Source organism: Sinohyriopsis cumingii, chromosome 18 (genome assembly GCF_028554795.1).
Source record: "Sinohyriopsis cumingii isolate HCF-2022 chromosome 18, ASM2855479v2, whole genome shotgun sequence".
NCBI lineage: Eukaryota > Metazoa > Mollusca > Bivalvia > Unionida > Unionidae > Sinohyriopsis > Sinohyriopsis cumingii.
Window position 1 is genome coordinate 35,231,244 of NC_142978.1, and position 22,506 is coordinate 35,253,749.

General features: G+C 37.5%; 1 protein-coding gene and 1 long non-coding RNA gene across 2 annotated transcripts; both read left to right on the forward strand.

Annotated features, from left to right (window-relative positions):
- The first annotated feature begins 8,440 nt into the window (after positions 1-8,440).
- LOC149776374 (serine-enriched protein-like) lies at positions 8,441-9,594 on the forward strand. Its single transcript, XM_089941298.1, has 3 exons — positions 8,441-8,586; positions 9,004-9,227; positions 9,563-9,594. The coding sequence occupies exons 1-3, from the start codon at positions 8,441-8,443 to the stop codon at positions 9,592-9,594; spliced, it is 402 nt and encodes a 133-aa protein (XP_089797424.1).
- Positions 9,595-10,029: 435 nt separating this feature from the next.
- LOC149776375 (uncharacterized) lies at positions 10,030-11,189 on the forward strand. Its single transcript, XR_016416083.1, has 2 exons — positions 10,030-10,224; positions 10,923-11,189. It is a non-coding gene; the product is annotated as an uncharacterized LOC149776375 (long non-coding RNA).
- Positions 11,190-22,506: the final 11,317 nt, after the last annotated feature.

The window sequence follows — 22,506 nt, forward strand, 5'->3', positions numbered from 1 at the left end:
GATGCTTTACGGCATCGCTCAGGTCACAACGTACAGCATCGGTCCCATCGCAAGGCTCACAATCGCACTCGTCTGCAAACTCCGTTACGCAATTACAATGGTAACCACATGGACAATCGCAGTTTCCTTCCGGACATTTTCCGTCGCAATGCCTGGGTCTTATCCATCCAATATTAGTCACACTAGAGGAAGATACAACTTTTTTACAATCCCCAAACTGAAACGATGTCTTTTTCAAAGTATTCATCTTGTTCGCTCGGTCTTGGTAGTCACAATGAACTATCGATCTTGACCATAGCCCCCTTTTTATACTAGTCGCAATGCAGTCTCCAGCTTGTACATCTTTCCTTTTTTACGTTTTTTATGTCTTGTTCTGGAAGGTACCGTCTCTAAGGTACCGTCAACATTGTACCGTAGTGTGATACGTGGAAAGGCCATAGAAAGGTAAGGGCAGTGCGGAGACCATCGAGTATGTTCCAGAATAGCTGAATCTTTATAGATACATAGATCCATTCGTAACTTCAGTCCGCAAGCAAAACACTGTACCTCGTATCCCAGTCCTGACTCAGGTCCCAAGTAGACAAATCCTGTTCTAGCTAAAACATGCGAAGAAGGTAATCCTTCCCTATCCGTAGGCCATTTCTGAAACGTGTCCAATCGACGGGCACAATCACAATAGTCAGGTAAGAAGACTGGAAAATAGTAGGGTTTGAACTTGGAGTTCTCATCGGGTTTCTCACTCGATTCTTGCTGTGGCGAAGTCATCTTTCTGGTGGGGTAACTATCCTCTTACAACCAATGTTTTATACCAACGTGTCCATACGGTAAGGTGAAATGATTGGGAAGTCGAACTCGCTTCTGGTACACGATTTGATAGACTTTTTCCAAGGGTCGACTGACGATGTGGTGAGTGGGTAAACGTACAATCTTGTTCGGTTGATAGGTGGTCACTTTAAAGTTTCCATCCTCTCCCGATTGCAAGGCTTCTTTCAATACCCCAAAGTTGACCACTCGACTGGTACGATAATTCAGAGTCAGTCCTTTCACTTTGCACGTCGTGTGCACTTCTCCTTGTTTGTCACGGTATTCGTAGCCGTAATTTTTGGGACCGCCACTGACAAAACTTAGAATCTTGTCGTCGGGATGCTCGTCTGTCCAGGCTCCTAAACGGTCTCCTTCGATGTTAGGGTGATGTTGAATCGGGTGATGGATGTAAATGCAACTGTCCGTGTCAAAGTACAGGACGCGTTCTTCTAACAGTTCTAAAGCTTCGTACAATTTTAAGCGAGCATGGGCTGTCACGTAAGCCGCAATGATGACATTTCCAAAAGGGTCGTCTTGTACAAAGTCCAAATCTTCTTCGTAATTGACCAAGATCAAATTCTCTCGAACGACGTCCACGTGTTTCATGTATTTGGTTTTGTCGTGAATCATCTGGAAGTAGCGGGAAGGTTCTGTCAAATATTCCGTCTTGGGTAAACACGGTCGTTGTGCCATTTTACCCCACAAGCAATTTAACATCACTTTGGCAAACGATCTCCTACCTTCGTTTTTCTCGATGTGGTCTAAAGTGATGCCTTCTTGTTCGTAATATTTCTCTTTGAATTTTATTTGGTCTTCGGGAGTGTGACACCAGGAAGGATAGCCGCTGGCTTCTTGCTTCAGTTTCAAAAAGGCATCCACGTAGTCTGCGAAAATGCCTTTCTGACTGGGATCACCCTTGTGGTATTGTTGTGTCTTGGGAAAGTGGCAAATTTCGTACACTTCTAACAGTTGGTATCCCATGTCCAGAGCTTTGAACAATTCTACGCTGACCCAGGTTCCCGTCAAGGCCCGTTCTTCCTGACTGTGCTGACAAGGCTGGTCTTAGTTGCACGTTTCGGCACAAGTACGGCACAAGGGAAACATCAGTTTGCCTTGACAATGGTGAGGTAAGACGGGATGGTATAGGTTCGTGGGAGGCAAAACTTTGCACTTGATCAAGCCTTCGTATTGTCGAATGTTGACCAGGTCAATGTGTTCCGTCAGCAATTGCGGGTGCCCTACAGGAAAGTGACAATATTTGCACACGTAGGGATACAGCGAACACACGTCCAAGTATTTGATTTCTTCTCCTTTCTCTTCGTCGGCTTGGTACAGCAAACAGGTGGCATTGGTCCTTCCTCCATACAAACTATCCCTCGGGTTCAGCGGGTCCATGAACTGGTAACTTTCCACGAGGCGTTTAAACTCGGGATCGGTTCTCATACGGTGATCGTACTCGTGTTCCCACATTTCCACCACTTGGTATCCTTGCTGTTCTAACTTTAGGCGTCGCTGACAAGTGTCCTGGTACAAGTCTTCCATGGTTCGTTGCAAAAACTGATTTTTAGTGCCACGGTCAGGGTAACAGACGGGACATCCGTGAAATAAGCAACCGTTAAACTCGTACACGATCTTGGGGTTTTCTAAGTCCCAGCCATCGACCGAATACGTTCCGATGCTCTTTTCGACCCCTCCGTTGCGGGCATGCTGAATCCACTTGTCTTCCTTGTCGCACAAGTAATGTAACCAACGTAGGGCTTTGACCGAGTATTGACGTTTGACAAAGTGGGTCGTTTGAGGACTGATGACAGCCACGGTCTTTTCAGGCATGAATCGTTGTCGATACACTAAGGAACACGCTTTGGCAATGGTGCAAGCTTCTTTCAAAGGATTGACCCCTCCGTGTTCCATGAACAGTTCTCGAAATTTTCCACAGCAACGCCGTAAAATGTCCACGTCGGAACGACAATACTTTAGCATTTCTTCCTGAAAGTCGAAAGGGTCCGAGGCGTGAATCTGGTACCAAGCGTAGAAAGCTTCTCGTTGTTCGGTACGCATGTTGTCGGGGTCGTAATAGTGAGCCTCGGGCAAATGGGGTAGAACGGCATGTTGATTGGCTTTGGTATTGAAAAAGTGTGGAAAGTACCCTTTAGCCATTTCTGTCATTCCAAACGTTTTAGGCATTCGACTCAAAGGCATGGCCAAATAGCTCATCGAATCTTTAAACTGCACTTGTCCCACTTGCATGAAAATGATTTTGGCTCCGTTCAAAGTGACTTTAGGACGTTCGGTGCCATGTTCCGTATAGTATCTGAGAAGAAACTGTCCATCGTATCCGGAGAAATTGTGAGCCATCACCGTGGCATGACGATGACAATCTCCGTAACGTTCGATGTCCTCTTGGCTCCACGTCTTGTCGACGGGGTCTAAGACCCATTGGGCAAAATCGGCTAACGTGTTTGGTCCTCGAAAGATTTTTTCACGCCCTCCAGGAATCTTGCTGCAGTGAGCGCAATGACTGAAGATAGGTTCTTGAATGCACTTTTCGCACGCTCGATGAGCAACGCAGAAATTAGGAATGTGAATGCCAGTCTCTTGCATGCATTCGAAATCGAAAAAGATGAAATTGCCTTTCTTCTTGTGACCGTCCTCTTTCTCTGGTTGGGGTTGGTATTTTTGCACGTAACATTCGTGTTCCAAGTCCACGATGTGGTGACAAATGTGACATTTTTTCTTTCCTGAACATACGTGTGCCTTGGTATTATTGGTACGTATGACTTGTCCACACGCGGGGCACAATCTCAGCAGTTGACAAGCGCATTTCTTCTGTGAACCTTGCGTCTTCAAATGTTGTTGGTAACAGGTAGGGCTGACAAACGTGCGCAGACAAGTTGAACAAGGCACTGGTTCTTCGCTCAGACAGGGTGGAGAGGCCAAACATCCTGAGCATTTCCATCCACAATGTTTGTGTTGCTCTCGATTATTATAACCATAGTCACATTTCTCACAATAATAAACATATCCCAGGAATCCAGTGATACTGGTAATGGTATCGAAATGGTCATCGTGATGATAAAGGTGAATGTATTTTCCGTCCTTAAAGTCTTGGCCTCGAAACAATAGAGGCCCGCGCATTTCTTGAGGGTGCACTTTCAAGGTGTATCGTGGAGCTAGGACATCTTGCAATTTTTGCATCTCGGGAATGCCACAGGGTGTGTCTTTGGGCAGTCCGGCTTGTTGTAACATGAGTTCTGCTTCGTTTCGTTGTTTGGCTCGGTCGGAACGTTGAATAGTGTTCCAGGTTCTTTTCCATTTTACCGTGTCGTTCTTGTTGGCATAGGTTCGTCCCACCACGATGGCACGGACTAAACACATCTGGTCATGAGGGTTGTTAATTCGGACGAGACTCGTTTTGGTGTTGCGAAGGTCGTCCACCAATAACATCTTTTTGCGTCCTGTCCCTTGAGGAGGAGAGACGTGGGTCATGTCCAGTGTGGCTTTACCATCGGTGATGTCAAACTGATCATTAGATTGTTGTACGTGTTGAATCTTGTCCATGACTTTGGAAGCAGTCAATTCTGCAGGGGTGCTAAACTCGATCCAAACAGGGGATTTCAAACCGTCGTGTTGTATGGAAAGTCTCAAGCGATCGTCTTCTTTGGGTTGACATTGTCGCTTGAGTGCAGTGAGCAAAGAATCCCACACCTCAGTGATGAACACTTCTGCTTTCTCTAACGGCACTTCAGCCTTGAAATCTTTAAACTTCACTGTGTATTTGTAAGCCGTGGTTCTAAATTTTCTAGAGGAGCGCTTTTCCGTCTCTCGAATGGAATAGTACTTTTCAGGGTTGACTAAGGGTGGTGAACTTGGTTTAGAGGGTTCGGATTCTGGTTCACTCATGTCCTCTTCAAAATCACTGGCATGAATTTGTGCCAAGATTTCAGCCCTGGTACGAGGCGATAGATCACGTTTCTGCCTCTTACTTTCTTCTTCTTCTTTCTTCTCGAATGAATGGGATCGTTTCATCTTGAAAGCAAAAAGTCAAATGACTCAAGTTCAAACACCATGAGCTACTTTATAGTCATAGCAGACCAGCGTATATAAAAGCGTGTGTGTCTTGTTCTTTCACTATTCATTTCACTCTCAAGCCGAGCACAACGATGGAAGAGACTAACCAGATGGAACGTTTCGTCAGAGCTTTGCGAGGGGTCATTAGAAAATTCTCTTCAGACCAGCCTACGGACTACTCTCCTTCCTTTAGAGATAAAAGTCAAGATACTTGCTATATCTGTCAGAAGAAAGGGCATTGGTCTTCAGAGTGTCCAGACCGTCAAAAAAGAAAAAAAACAGGGGATAAAAAAGACAAAAGTCAAGATACCTGTTATTATTGTAAAGAAAAAGGACATTGGTCTCCAGATTGCCCAAAAAAGAAACAAGAGGAGTCAGAAGAAAAGAGGAATTCTTCAGAAGAAGAGAGGGATTCTTCAGAGAAAGAAGAGAGGGATTCTTCAGAGGAAGAAGAGGAAGAAAGAAGACAATTCTATTTAGAAGAGGCAAAGAAACAGGAGAAGAAGAAAAGAAGAAGGGAAGAAAATGAGGAAAAGAAGGTGAAGAAATTTAAAAAACAGAGAGACTAAACAAGGAGACAGAAGAAGTCAATGAACTTTTAATTAAAGTGTTATGATGTGAATTGTGAATTGGATTGTAAAAAATGGAGAAAAGAATAAATTAATGATATAAGGTAAGTGTCTTAGAGTTGTGATTTTAAAATAAGAAGCTACACTCACGCACTCATACACAGACACGTACTATAAGGGTAAAATGGGTGAGTTTTTTTTTTTTTGAGTTATTGGCAAATTGAAATTGTATTTCTTTTCGAGAAATGTGGGTGGCCCTGAAAAGGGCCTTTTTTCTTCATGGTGTAGGGGGTGAGTTTAAGCAATCAATTTTAACTGCCTTAAGCCTTTGCCACGGCCAAGGCCTACTTCTGGACTGCGTAATGTTGATGATGATTGGGTTGAAATCACTAAGGGTGGTACGGTAGGCTTAGTCACAGGGTTGACATGTTTGGCTCGGGAAGGTCGTATTCTCTTCGGTCGTGATAAAGAAGTCTGATACATTTGTTTCAGACTTCTTAACTCCGCTAAAATGTCCAACAGTACCGTGACCGTTTGATTTTCACCCTCTTGTTTCTTTGCTGCTACTTCTTCTTGCTGTTGTTTTTTTCTTACCTCTTCTTCTTGTTGCTGTTGCTGTAGGAGAAAAGCCTGTTCCGCTTCCTTTTGTCGTTGTATAAATTTCTCCAATTCTTCTTTCTGTCTCTGTCTAAAATTCTCCACTTGCGGTAATGAAGAAGGTAACGAAGGTTCCGGAACAAATTCTTGCGAGGAGAGAAAATCCACAAAATCCCAATTCACCTCTTCTGAAAGTAAGTCCGGGTTCCCTTGGGCGGTCTCCCCTGCTGGTGCACCCCACTGGATCGTTTTCTGAGTTTCCGTCATGTTGAATCACTATCGCATAGATTGACTGCACACAAGCGCTAGCGAATCTATATTGACTACGTGACGTCACAGACTGCTCTCTTCGGATTGGATGCGGGCTGACTGAATTCTGTAACGCGTGTTCGGATTGGTGAATGAACTCAATCCGTTTCAATCCTTTCTGTCCCTATAAATAAGCGCAGTTCACTGCATTGATTCACCTATTCTCGGAGCCTCAACATGTGGACCGACGTTGAATCTTCAACCCTTGTGTCAACAATGATGTTCAGGACGGACATGCTCATGTATGTCCGATCCAAGTGGACCGTTGTCCACAGGACCAACAGCAGCCTGTGGATAAGAAGAGTCTATATAGAGAGACAAGGTTGCCTCAAGAGGACTCTGATGTATGGCCCTGCTGTAAGACGAAGTTTGAGGAAAAGAAGATGTCGCAAATGCCCTTTATGTTAAGGGCATATTAACATAAACCAAAGGCCCTTTTCAGGGCCAGCCATATATCTCGAAAAGAGATAGCCTTTCCATTGCCTACCCCTTTTTTTAAAAAATTTTTTTTTAAAATTTAAAAAAAAAAATCCCATGTTAAATTCCCTTTGTACGTAGAGTGACCCACGATTTATTGCCATGTTAAATTCCCCTTGTACGTAGAGTGACCCACGATTTTTCGCCATGTTAAATTTCCATTGTACGTAGAGTGACCCAGGGGTCCCTGTAATGCTAATTCCCATTGTACGTAGGGTGACCCCTTTCACTACTATTCTATAAGCATGTAAATGTTCATGATAATAAATTATTGAAATGAATTGATTAATAGGTAATAATAACAATAAAAGTAAAGGAGTTCAGTCTCATCGAGATTAAAGGTTTTATCATTAAAATCAGAAAAGAAAACCTAGCAAGAATCCGACAATTATGGATTTAATTGGTCTTCATTATATCCACTACCTGAATTAATTACCAATTACTAATTACCGTGACAAGCATTGCTCTTACCTGTCGGTCACCTGTCAGAAGTCTGATATCAAGTTGTGAGCTTCACCACCCGTGACATTGACACAATTCAATGATTCCCAACTAACGATGGCGCCGTTCTTTTAAGGCACTGCCAACTGCTGACATGAATGTTTTGATAATTTCTGAGAAAACATTCTTGCAGAGTAACTTGTATCATCTTGTCAAGATAAATGTCATCCACACTAGTATAAAATCAGACTCAAAATAAAAGATTTTATTTGTTGCGTCGACTTTAAAACCAGTACAGTTGTATATACGTTCTACCAGGTTAGTGTTTATTATGGAGAGATACGATTCCAGAGCAGTTTTGTTGGACTTTGACCAAATGGATATGTGTGTCTCATCTGATGGTAAATCTAGTTATGTTATCTATAATATTGTTTTTATATTAGTGGTGGCAGGTGAAGATGTAGCAGTTCAAATGATAGTGTATAATTTTGGAAATATGTTAAATGTCAAAAGAATTTATCTCTAATTCTTTTATATATATATGTCTGTATTGAAGTGTTCAGTGAGATGAAGATGAAATGAATCTTTTTTGTTTTGTTTTGAATATGACCCTCTTTGAATAGTAACGATGATAGAATGAAATTTACATGAAATTTATTTTATATACTTTGCCCCATCAAAGATCAATTTAAATTTGACTATAATTTCTGCTACCTCTTACAGTGAAAATTCATTGGAAAAATTCCATTTATCAGCATATCATAAATGGTTATGAGCATTCTGTTAATTACACAAATGTGAATTAATGTTTTAGGATAAAGTTCTACAGTACCCGAACGATCGGCTGAACTTGTTTATTCTTTTTACTTTTTTGAAGACCAAGCCTCCAGGTTGGAAACAATCTGTACATACCTTTAAATTGCATTATTTCACAAAGTAATTTGAAATTTTTTTTTTTTTTTTTTGATTTCTCAACGGTTCATACAGAAACTCAATAGTTCACTGATCCATTTACTTTTTGAAGCACCTTGCACCATTTTCTTTTTCACTCGATGTACGCCTAATATAAAAATCGGCATATTTCAGGATCATCCGGTTACGAGTCTACAGACGTGTCTGATGCTGAATCCGTCAAATCATTTAAGAGCAAGGAACGTTTCACGGATGAACCGGAAATGACAAATTTCTGGAGCCTGCAAAAGCTAGGCCACAGCATGAGTTACATCACGGAAGTCCCAGAGCTATGTGACGTCAAATTTCTAGTTGGAGATAACGAGGTTCCTGTCTATGGTGTCAAGGCCGTTATGGGAACAAGAAGCAGGTAAATAAACAGATTTTAGACTCGTCTGAGAATTGGAATTAGACTGCTAAAAATAAAGGAACGCGATATTGTTGGGTCGTTGTTAAGGAGAGAGGGGAACTAAAATGTTCCTGTTGTCATAATGTGATCTCATTCATGTAAGGTACACAGGCTTAGTAATACTTGCTTATTTTTAAAATATCAATGGTATATATATATATATATATATATATATATATATATATATATATATATATATATATATATATAATTTACACATGATTCTTACATGACGCGAACAGGGAACTTTATAGCTCCCTCAAATTAGAGATATTATGCACTGCTAATAGATATAATTGAGACCACACTATGTAAGATGAACGTATCATGATTTCTTCGTTAGGAGGTGACAATAAAATGTCCGTCTTCCGATTTCAGATCCTTCTACAGTTTGATATTGAAGCATATGAAGAATGCAGAGGAGAACCACACACCCAAGAACCACACACCCAAGAAGTTAACACCACGCAAGAACAAAAAGTGTTCCAGGGAGTCCCAGCATTTAGAGATTCCCATTCAGAGGTACGACACAGATGTCTTCCGTCGGCTGATCCAGTTCGTTCACTCAGGGTCTGTCAATATCACGATGGAAACCGTCGTAGGTGAGTATCATCTCTCTCTCTCTCTCTCTCTCACGCACGCACAAACACACGCATTGCAATTTTATAATAACACTCCAAATTAATAGGAAATAAGTTACTGTAGTATTGTTATGTCACAACTTTTCTGCATTATTCTTAAATCCCAATATGAGAGTCTGCCGTCTATGTTTTTTTGTTGCCGTTGAGGTTTATGCAACTTTTTCATTCACATGATTTGTTAAAAATCAATGAATAAATGTTACGTTTTCTAACAGTACGACAAAAGGTTGAGCCGAATTAACAGAAACCAGACGTTTTAGATTCACAAATTAATAAAACTGTACTGGTTCCTTTAGTGTATTCATATCCTGAGGCAATGTTGCTCTAAATTATCGATGGTAACTCTTATTTTTCATTCCTAAATAACTCACAGTTAAACAGCATAACAACCTACATCATCTAATTTTATTATTTCGTATGTGTGTTTTTTCACAAAAATATCCATTTCATGCAGGAAGAAGTATTTTATTACAAAAGTTCAGACCTCCATTTTATCGTAGATCTCGATTTTATTCCTATTGAAATTATTCAAATTCTTTCTTTAATCCTCTATAATCCTGCTTGGAAACCTTATCGTTGACACATTCATTGCATATTTAAGACTCTACAAATGTCTTACCGTGACTAAGTGTGTAATCGTAAACAAGCAAACATTTATCAACTTTCTTTGCCTTTTTCACGACGTTTATAATGCTGCTAAGTTAGCTGCGGTTAAGGGTTAGAGAATAAATTCTAAAGCCTTGTGAAAGTCAAATAGATTCATACCTGAGACGATCTCTTAAGATGTTACTGTTTTCCAGGTATGCTCTGTGGGGCCGTCCAGTTCGGATTCATGGATCTTGAGAAGGCTTGCTTGGAGATGGTACAGCGTGGAATTTCTAGAGGATTTACAAAAGTCTTGATCACCTCGGCCAGAGAGTATAGTCAACACAAGTCCGCATCAGAGCTTTTGTCAAAAGTAAGTTTATTCCACATATATCCTACCTGACCAGGTTTATGAATGAAAATGTTTTAACTGGTTAAAACTATTCAAAATTGGTTATAATATACGTTTCTAAAGTTAAAAGAAAAGACTATGATTAGACAAGATTGAAGTTATGAAGATTGAAGTGTCTCTGTTGTCGATATAACGAAATAGCACCTGTTTTACACAATTATAGGCAACGTGCCACGGCACTAATGTAGCATTTGGTTGTGAAAAGGGGCACCTTTTAACTGATCTTTAAAGAAAACTGAGGCAAAAGAGTGCACATTTTATAATTGTGTTTGTTTCCTTTGTTTCAGATGGGTTTAATGAAATATTTTAGTACATGATAGGCTAAAGGCTATACAATACGGTCAGTGTATGATGCATGAAATTACGGTAGTTACTGGCAAGCTTACTGACATGCCACATTGGTCGAACCGACACTCATGCCTGCGATGAGATAAACGAGATGTGAGTGAGCTATAAAGGCAAGCACATTAGACCTATCGGCTACCCGAGCTCGCGCATTTTATGAAACTAAACGCGAAATTTATACAAGCCCTCAAGCCATCCTATTGTTTTATTTTCAATAGCAGAAGTGACGCTTAATATTTTCTTATATACAGTTCATTTATTCATTCATTCATTCATTCTTGATGCTAAAATGCGTATTCTGTTTTCTGTTTCAGTTATGTGATGAAGGATATGTGACCTCTAATCGATGACATTCCATTTTCCTGCCCAGCGTGCCTTTGTAGTGCTAAATTCCGTCCAATTAGACACTGTATATTCCTTGGCCATGTACATTTACACAGAAGCAGGCATCATATACATACCCAAATGGTTAAGAGTTGAAGAGACAGCAAGAGCAGAAAGTATGATGGAGGGAGAGAAAGAGTCAATTGATCTATATTATTTTTGTTACTTATCGAATAATAAATGAAAATGAAATTTTACACTTGCGTCTAATTTTATATTATTCGATATTATCTGATACCTTCTTATTTCTATTTCAAATAATTTATCATGATCATTATTGCGTACGAATCATTTTCGTTTTGTTATGCTGCTAAGATATTCAAATTATCTCCTAACGTCCGTTATAGTGACTTAGCAAATGAAACATGAACCAAACATATATGCACACAACGTTTTGGCCACGAAAATTTCAAGTTGTATAGTCTCATACTCTTAACCTTCTACTGAGTCAAATAATATAATGTGTACGATTTTCATAAGGTTGCTCCATACTTTTGCTTCGTGGATTTGAGAGTTTGAAACCAGTCTATTCTCAGACTGAGGTTCAAACTTTGAAAAGAATATATTCACCATTTAAAAAAAAAATAAAGCATTTTAAAAGGGCTAAAACGTACGCTATCCCGCTATCCTGCGGTTAGTGATGTTGGAGGCTATCAGTGTAACCTAGTAATCACTAATCAGTTGGGCGAGTGAAAATTACCGCCGGATACCTACAGTAGCAGTTAAGTAGCAGTTTTTATTGGGCATTTCCGTTTCATGGTTAATTAATCTGTTTCTTGTGTTCGGTGAGTACCTGCCGACATCCTGCAATTAACGAGGTACAATAAAGTGTAAAAGCAGTCTTCGTGCAAGTAGAACAAGACTTGTGTACAGCCCCCACTCAATGATTTAATTACTAACGATGACAGTGTGGGGACTCAGGCTACCAGCTATCAATCGGATTAAACGAATGATCAAGAAATGTATCAAACAATGTGTTTTAATATTTACATCGATGGTGATAAACACTCAGTACATTGTGGGGTGAAAACCATAAAATATTTTCATGGTTTGCAGAAGTCACTGAAGATGAAGAAATTTGACGATACTTGTCAATCGTAAATATGATCAAGGAAAGAGAGAATAATATGTACCATATATACTGGAACAATTTAAGAAATAGCTGAAATGTGTCGCAGAATGAGATGTGATTCGGTGTACATTTTGTACTGATTATTTGGAAAAATTCGAAAGTACGCTGGGTACTTCATTCGTTTTATAAATCGTCTATAGAATCACACACTGCGAGCTTATTGTACATAATTTACAGAGGGATACGTAAAATCTAAACATAAAGTTGGTTTCTCAGAAGCAGAGAACAAATCGTGGCATCTGTTAGCACACTGTTATTGAGTAATCTTTAATATATCTTCCATACATTGAGATGCAAATGAAAACAAAACTAAATGTTGAATAACAAAACTAAATGTTGAATAACAAAACTAAGTGTTGAATAACAACCTGATATGGCTTCTTTTTCATGTTTAGCAGGATCAGTGAAATTCAGGTAGGATCATTTAAATTATATTTTGGTGATCCCTTTTGTTAGTGAACTAAAATCTTAATATCGAGCCCTTTTCTATTTATAGGTTATTGTTTTACAAAATATTATCCAAAATTTCCAGTGATACTATTTCAAAAACGCGAAAAAACAATAGTTTTGTTTAATTCTCTTTATTGTGAAACCAGACATAGATGAAGCGTTTTTCGACGGTGGCAGCGTCTTCAACATTTTTTTTTTTTTACGAATTTGGTTAAAGATTTTTATTTGTATATACTTTCCATATCCCCCCATAGATTCTCATCATACTTGGCATGAATCGCTACGAAGATAAGATAACGCATTCTGCTCGAAGCTGATCGCCCCATTTACCCTTGCATCAAGATCAGTCATGGAATGTTCGCGATAAAAGTTTTGCCTGATGTGTTGTTTTCACCATGTCTTAAAACCCTGGATATAGTGTATTCGTACGTGGCATGAATCGATAGGAATCTAATTTGATTCCGCAATACGTCTGCTAATCATATGATCTTAAGATCAAGGTCACAGTTATGTTATATACACTTGCATTAAAATTTTGATTCACCGATATATATATATATTATGTGTATGCCTCTCACTCTTCGTATCGTTATGTCTGTCTGTCAGTTAATCGATATATTTATTTACTATCATCTTTATTTTTTTATATATTGTTCTGAGGTATATTTTTATTACGTAAATTATGCTTATTATGGGATTAATCAGCACGAAATTTAGCTGTTTAAGGTCTGTCAGTTTAAATAACAAACTATGGTAATAATGCTAGGTTTTAAATATAATAGACAACTGCATGTGGCTCAAGTGAACTTTTTTCCTTTGAATTCCAGCACCAAAATAACTTGGTTTTGTTAGATGGCTAAAATAGCACCTGAACAAAAAAGTACTGACCTAATTATTTTCCATCAACATGCTCTCTATTATGATACTTGCACATTTTTTTCATATGCCGTCTGGACCAGACCCGTTGGAAAGGTTGTCTAAACTGAGTTGGGAACAGACTACTATTTTATACGTCGAGTATCTAATTAGAATGGCAGACTACAACCGCTGAGTACATCGCCAGTTGCTGACTTAGTATCTTTTCATCACCCCCACCCCACCCTTTTTCTTATAAATCATTAGAAAATGAATAGTAATTTGGTTATTTGTTAAAACCGTGTCTAAATTCTATAATAAATGTATTTTATATAAAACAAACGCGTTATCTGGCTAGTATGCACCAGGGGAGTGATTTAAGGAGAGCAAGTTATATTAATTTTTCTGTATTTAAAATATAAACCAAGATCTTCATAGCTGGACCTTGAAATGAAATGTATATAAACGAAAATGGCAAGGTCAGACTGTTCGGTCAAGCAATCCGTTACGAAGTACTGGCCACGTATGTCATGTATAAAAGAAGCATGCTCAATTTAAAAAGTTTTCTCAACGAGAATTACAAAGGACAGGACAATTCGTAACATCAGCACAAGTTCAAGCAGTTATCGCCGGAGCAAACTCAAACGCCAAAGACTTAACAGTCAGGCTAAGGGAGACAACTTTAAAAAGCTCATTGCGATGTGTCGTAAAAGATTATAACTGAATGTAGACTAAATTAAACAGCGCATAGCGATTTAATTATATCAAGCACTGCTTGACCTATTATAATGTATTTATAACATAGATTCAACATGTGTTCGAGCAGTGTTATGCTAATGTCAACTTCAAAATTATAGCGTCTTTACATCTCTTAACGGATGTTACTTTACCGCGCTTCGATATATGATCGAGTCTGGCAATGAAATTTCTTACCAATTCCACGTCGTCTATAAAGGATACCAGCTTTCGATAATTAATCCATGGGCTAATCCTCTTGACTACACTACCCGCCTGCTTAAGCTGGTTAAATTAATGGTAGTGATTTCCGAAAGCTTTGGCAGATTTTTCTATAAGGTACTATACAGCAACTAACATCAACTAGTATGTGGCTTTGCAAGTTGCGTGAAGACGCCATTTCGAGCAAGTGATGCCTATAAGTTTAATTTAAACGTTTAAAGCACATCAGTACTTTCTAAAATGTATGGCATATGTTTCGTCCAAATTAAATGTTTTTCTCATCTTTAATTAAGTATAATATTAATATGAAATGTTTCAGGATAAAGGCAGCTAAATAGGAAATCGTTTACTAACATTAATACTTCTATCAACCTTTTGTAAAACGAACGAATTGTGTGAAGAATCGTGATCTAGGGAAAATCAGAAAGGGATTACATTACATTAAAGATTACAATGATTATAAAGGATGAACAAAGATTATTGGGAAAACAAAATGGTCATTATTCTCAGGGAACATAACGGCAATAATATCCAAGATGCTGACTTAAGAGAATTACGGAAATTAAGAATAGTATCTCTCAGTCAGAAAAGACAATAATATATGTATATTTAATCACCATTCAATATTATGACTGCAGGAATTTACGATATTCATTACCGTGACAAACATGTCATGCCTTTTCTGCCACCTGCCAGAAGTTGTGAACTATGTTCACCACCAGCGACATGACCATGCTTCATTCGTTTAAATGACACTGTTCTTTAAAATAATTCTAACAAAATACATGTGTAGATGGAGAGTTAGGTCGATATGATATACACTTTATCTAAATAGATACGTTCCCATCATTTAATACAGGTACAAATTGCTGAACACAAATAAGTATGATCTTAACCAAAGACTAAAACGACACATTTCATTCTGACTGGAGTTCAGCAGTTACTTCGAAAATATCAAACATGTATTAAGATAAAAAATGATATCTTTGAAACCGCTTGTTTTCTTTGGAAAATTGATAATGCCAGCCACAGAATGGCTTTAAAGTCAAGTGTGTGTGTGTGTGTGTGTGTGTGTGTGTGTGTGTGTGTAATATCTGGTACTTGAGTTTGTCTAATTTTTGTCTGCATTCATTATAATTCAAAATTAATTATTCTGTCTAACAATATTATTCAAGAGCAATAACAATTTGAATAAATACTCGGCCCAAATCAAATACTGAACACAACAATACAAATGTTTTTGCGTCAAGATCTTAGAGCACGATCGAGTAATTTCTCACATAAACAAGATTATGTATTTAAAAAATCTAAGTCTCAAACGAAGAGCTAGGATGTCAGACAAAAGTTCATTTCTATACCAATCTGTCTGTAAAATTATAATAAGGCAAGTGCTAAACATCAGGCAGGATAGGCATGCTATGGGTGAATTCAAATATCATGGATCCAGATCGAAATAAATATGTTAGCCAGTATTGACAATGATCTGAAGATTTAACATAGAGAAGTACTAACTGTGCATTATTGTTTAAAAAATAAAAACAACTTCAATGTCTCCAGTCAGGAACTCAGCGAACTTGATTTATGGACATGGTCAAGTCCAAAATATTGCTATACATAATCATGGAGGAAGAGTAAGAACTACACATTAAATAAACATACCACAGTTTAACGATGATTGTGGTAGCATACCATGTCCAGATACAAAATCCAAGTAAACACAAGGCATGTTGTATATTTTCCGTTGACTTTAAATATTCAAGTGTAGTACCATCAATGTTATTGTTTTGTTATATTGTTTCGTAAATCGTTTGTGTGTCGATACCGATGACTAAATGCGTTGTAAATTACACTTATTTCAAATCTTTCAAGCATCTTTAAAGCTGAATTTCTTGTTATTTTGGGCAATTTGCTTCGAAAAGTGCGTTGGTATTGATTAATTTCACTCGTTTTAATAAGTTCTGAATTCTTAATACTTAGCATTCACTTTCTTTATGTTGCTTTCCCAACGTCTAATGTGAAACTCTTTCGCAGCTAAGTGATATCGCCAGTGCATTTATTTCCGAGCAAAGTGATATTTTAGGGGCATTTTTGCATCTTGTGCCAATATGATGGCATATCATTTACTATCCTAAATCGTTTTTTTTTTTAAAAATGAATATTAAGTTTACACTGTTTTCGAAGACCGATATAGTTCTATCATCTATAGTATTAACATAGCAAAAATCTTCTGTCACCAATATTTCCAGTCAGTAATGCAATATATATATATATATATATATATATATATATATATATATATATATATATATATATATATATATATATATGTGTGTGTGTGTGTGTGTGTGTGTGTGTGTGTGTGTGTGTGTATACGCATACATACATACATACATACATACATACATACATGATATCCATTGAATTTCAGAATTATAATCGTTCAAAGTCTTTGATTTTTAAATCAAATGCAGAATACAACTAAACCCGGCAATGGTAAAATCATAAATCACATTATCTGCAACAGTAATCTACTTCGACGGACATTTAGCATTACTACAATCCACTGTCTTAGGTACGTTGAACCAGTCTTGAGTGAATATTAAAATGGTACATTCACAGATTCTAGCTACGAGCAAGAGCCAATAGTGTCAAACTTAACTGCTGTATGCGAATCATCTTCATCGATACAATTAGTTTGTTAGATTTACAAATTAAATAAAACCGAAACGTCTATATATCACTGTTAGCACAATTTTTAACCTCTGATAATAATTCCTCATGCTTAAAATCGTCAAGGGATATATAAACTACTCCATATTTTTATAGACTGTCGCTGCAATTAGCCACCATCTATCTATCTATTTTTCTACCTATCTATCTATCTATCTTCGTCTTCGTTACTTATTTGAGCTATATAACTGATCCCAATGAAATACGGCTATGCCACAATAATGTGTGTACATTGTCCATTTTTTCTATGTTTAACAATTTATTTCAGTATGTTCGCAATTCAGTTAATTCTGAATCTGTTAAGAATTTGTCTGTTAATCCTATCCAATCGCCGTTATGGATAATTTATTAATGTTTGTAATCAAGATCCTAACTGTCAAAGTAGCATAGCTGCCAACCACTTATTTCCATTAATTTGAATACCCTTAGAGAATAAAACAAGTCTTTATCTTCATTTAATCTTGTCATTTGTATTATTTTACTTCTGTGTTCCTTGTACATATTGATATGAGTAGAATAGCATAGTTCAGATTATATCTTTTGTTAATGGTCGGCGACATTAGAAATAACCATATTGCTCAAAGGTACTTTCGGTAAATCAAACCGTGTTTATAGATTCAGGTGCTATATATTTGTTTTCATAATATTTTTGCATGCCATTGAATATGCTTTTGTTCAAAACAAAATTCAAGACGTTGAGGAGTGATACTTCTCTATAACACCAAGTTTATAGGCATGCACGCAAATAACGTGAAAGCATCGTTGATGTGTGGTAGTAACGGTTTCTCAAATTTTCCTCGATATTAATTCTGAGAAAAATCATTAAGGTTCAGCTCTTTCGAACGTGATTAGCTGTTTCGTGACCGAGTGGAGCACATTATTTCCCTGACATTTTAAATATTATTTTATGTTATATATCATTCTGCTTTTGAATAATTGAGAAAATGCAGGGAATGAACATTTTTGCAACGATCTAACTGTATTTGTCGACATGTAAATGTCTTATTTGATGACAAGCTTCTAGAGGTATTAAATATGTCATCATACTAGATCATACATATTTCATAATAGCTGCTGAAAATAAGATTTGGACGAGGAAGCTAAGTTATTTTGCGCCAGTGCTGTGCAAAAATCATTAAGTCCTAGCGAAGTTAATCCAAATCAAGACAGGAAGAAATATGATGACGATATCTCAGAGTACACCTGTACTTTTGCACTTAGTCAGAAATTTCTTTACTGGCGTTTAATTGTTTTTTTCCCCACAAATTTTCACATAATATAATCCGAATTTAGCTCCTGCCACAAAGGCAAAAAATAGAAATAAAATAAAAAAGATAAAAAATAAAAAAATAAAAAATAAAAAAATGTTTGTTTTACATTTGATCTAAACTGCACGAAGCAGCAAATTTGGTGTATATTTTCAACAATTCCAAGTCCAGAGACTGGCAACTCCATAGACATGGGCTGAAAGTTAGAAGAATTAAATCTTGAGAATTTTTTCTTCGCAGGCGTACAGAAGGAATTGTGTTTATGTTTACATTTTTTAAAATCTAGCGACTTATCAAGTAGAAAATAAAAGCAAGAAAGAACATCGTTAGGATTTTCTGTTGAAAAATATCAAAATGATTATTACATATTTAAACTAACCAGCATGTTAGAGAAAGGTCGAATATTCGCTTTGATTTTATTTTTAAAAATAAATTAAAAATACGTAAATTATCACCTTAAAGCAGTGCTGTCCAACCCGCGGCCCGCGGGCTGATTTTAAATGGCCCGCCAGAGCTCGAACAGCTATATAGTCGTTGCTTTTCAGTTTTCTGCTGCGGCCCGCGGCTTCAAGAAAAACATTTTTCAGTGGTCCATGGTGTCAAAAAGGTTGGACAGCACTGCGTTAAAGTGAGATGCGTTCATAATTTCTTGTGATGAAAACGTAAAAAACAAAGTTTCAAACTACAATAGACCAAAGAGCTTTCTGTAAGATGAAGGCGTTTAATAATGTCAGTATATCAATTTGCCATGAAGTTTGCCTGGAATTGGAGTGTGTTGGCTATAAGATAAAGTTTAACGTTCTTGGCCCAAACCCCATGTTCCATCTGTGAACTAAGAAAAGTCCACTTACCTATACTTGCACATTAAATCCATTTATATACATGATACGAAACAATTTAGAAAATGCAAAACTAACAAGGAAACTACTGCACACAATCTATTTGGGTCTAGCAAGATCATAGGATGGAATGTTTTTGTTAAATATAAACCTACGTCTCATGGAACTTTTCAGTGGGTTTGTTGTACATTTAATGATCCTCCAAATACCTTCATTCAATTTTAAAAAATACACGAAATATTTAAAATAATGTGTGAATTAAAAATAGCAGAGTGCTGTTGTCGAGTCGGAGAAAGAGCTCATTTGATAAGGCGTCGGATGGCCCGACAGTATCAACATATTGCTACGCCGTTACAACCTCGTTCTTTCCACCGACTCAGAACAAAACACATACGTATTTGTAATTTTTGTCTATAGGCCACGTATTTACTATTCCATGGTTTATACTTTCAGATTTTCGGTTAATTTTTTTATATAAACGTTTAACCTTACTTACTTGATATGGCATTTGATATAGCTTTTCAACCTGCATTTCCGTAATACACGCCCAGATTCCAAATTCCAACTACTTAGATGCCTTCTTTCGCGTCGTGCGCTGACATTCTCAGTCGCAGTGAATCTAACTTGTCTAAATCGCAGTTCATTTTTAATTTCATATTACAATAAAGCTAGTAATATTTAGAAAGCACGAAAAGTTGGTATGCAATAAATACAAAACTGCATTCGAGATATTACTGAGTAAGGGGAAAGAACTCGTTTGTTACTGCATATTCATATGCATAGGCTTTACAATTCTGTTATTACAATTTTTATAAGTCTTTGGTATGACTCGGCCGGGGTTCGAACCCCCGACCTCTCGCATCCGGGGTGGATGCTCTACCCACTAGATTTCTGTGAAACGATATACAACGGATTGCATCCAGCTGATGGGAACGAAATTAGGGAATCTTTATCACTAATTTCATGTGGGTATATTGATTGCTTTTATTTATCTTATCGATAGGTGTTTTTCCTTACTAGCTGGTATATTACAACAATTAGTTTCAGATTACTTTCAGTTAAAAGTTTGTTAATAAACAACAATGAACCACATTCAGTTTTGAAGAAATTGGTTTTTAAAAAATTGAGGTAAAAGTGTTCACAGATTATGCAAAATTCGAGGAAGTTTATAATGTATTTATATCCTATATTCCTAGGAGACCGATACATGTGTGGTTGATACAGACGTCGAATACATTGAAAGAAAAACATTGCATCATATAATTTTGATATTACTGAAATTTGAAACATTTTCCTATCGGCCGTGTTAATGTTCGACATAATTTTGTACATATTTGTCAAAACGTTGCACTGCTCTCGCACATTTTAGACTGTTTCATGTACCATCCAGTTACCCTAACAAATATAGTCTGTTTGATACACCTTGACCGCCAATACAGTTGAAAACATGTGAATGTAGCAGGATAAATCAGACAATTTTCAACTAAATCGAATTCTGTGTGTGTGATTTGGATTTTTAACGTAGCTTTAACAATTTTTCAGTCATATCGCAACGATGTCTGCTGTGTGACATTTTATAGTGATGTCTAGCACTTGGGCATCATGCCGCAGACATGTAGTATCATATCCCACCCAGTAACATTAACCTGTCGGGGCCCCGAGTGGCCGAGTGGTCTAAAGCGCTCACCGTTACGGATCACTGCCATCTCACCTCTGTCTGCGTGGGTTCGAGTCTCGGATTCGGCCAATGTGGATATGTGAGAATGCTTGCCAGTAGCTTCTCGAGGGTCGGTGGTTCTTTCCGGGGATTTCCCGGTTTCTTCCTCCACCATTAATACTGGCCGCCATGTATAGCCTATTGCGTGCTGAAAAATGGCGTTAAACCCTACAACAAAATAATTAACCTGTCACTAGGACGACCAGTCATAACACTATGTTCTTAATGCCGAACGCATAGCGATTGTGCTGTTAGTACCATTTTTATAAGTTTTTGATATAACTCGGGCGGGGTTTGAACCTGCGACCTCCTGGATCCGAGGCGTACGCTCTAACCACTAGGCCACTAGATAGTTCCCCTACTCGAATTTAATTATATTGACTTTCCCAGACATGTTCATTTTACAGTATTTGGGTTTAAAGTTTAAAGTTGTTTCTTTGTTATCATAATTTTTTATGTATCTGAACTAGTTAAAGGACACACGGTACTAATGGTATGGAAAAATGGGAACCAGCCTAGAAATGGGTGAACCTAAAAAAGAGTATATATGGGTTAGGCTGACCAGGATTGGTTAATAATGTAAAGTTATGTTGTAGGAAAAACAATCTTTTGAGAGTTTATCCTAGTTGTAAGTGAAAAAAATAGAGACATTGTTTTATTGATGGAATTTCAGTTCTTTAACGATCTTGAGATTGGAACACTCATTACTAAAATTAGCACCTGACTCTTTGGTGTGGAACTGAAAGCACATGTTTCAAACACATGCAGGTCCAGAAAATGCCGCGGCTCATATCCTTTCCTCTATACAGAAGCCGACATCCAGGTTTCATCTATACTGATAAATATAGGTTTGATCATGAGCACTCAAACATTTTAAGTTATTGAATTTTGTATATCATGGTGTTTGCATAGGTTTACTATGGGAACTGAATTAATACCGTGAGTCCTATAGAAAGCCTGGGAATTTACATTTTACAACATTTAAATATGAAGTCTAATAACTTATGTTCTTTGCTATCATGATGTTTAACGCATCTAATAAAACTGTGTGTTCATAGCATAGGGACAAGGAATGACAGGGATTACCAAGTCTATTAATAGTAGTTATGGGATTTCTGTGTACGAAGTCGTGCATAATTTTTCTGGTTCTCTGACCGCTCTCCGCTCAGCTACTCTTCGTTATTAGAGTCAGGTAACGGCCTCCGCCATGCTGTAATTGCGCAGTATATACATACGTATAGGCCTTAAGACATATTTTACCAAGGTTTCTAAAAAAATGAAGAACTCCAGGAACAGTTTTGACAAATTTATGATTAATATGTTGTGATCTCAAGTAGAAAGAGGTGGATGTTTTAAGTCCCATAATTACAACATACGTTAGAAAGTTCTTTACTGTTGGCAACATATTTCCTACAGACTGGAGGAAAATTAAGAGAGGTGGGGGAGGTAGTTGTTCCAGCAGGCAGTATGAAGACATACATCTTGAAATTACAAGTAACGACTGACATGCCACTATTCCATCCAGTTTTGTATGTAAATGGGGCTGGGAAAATGTGAGTGTGTGCG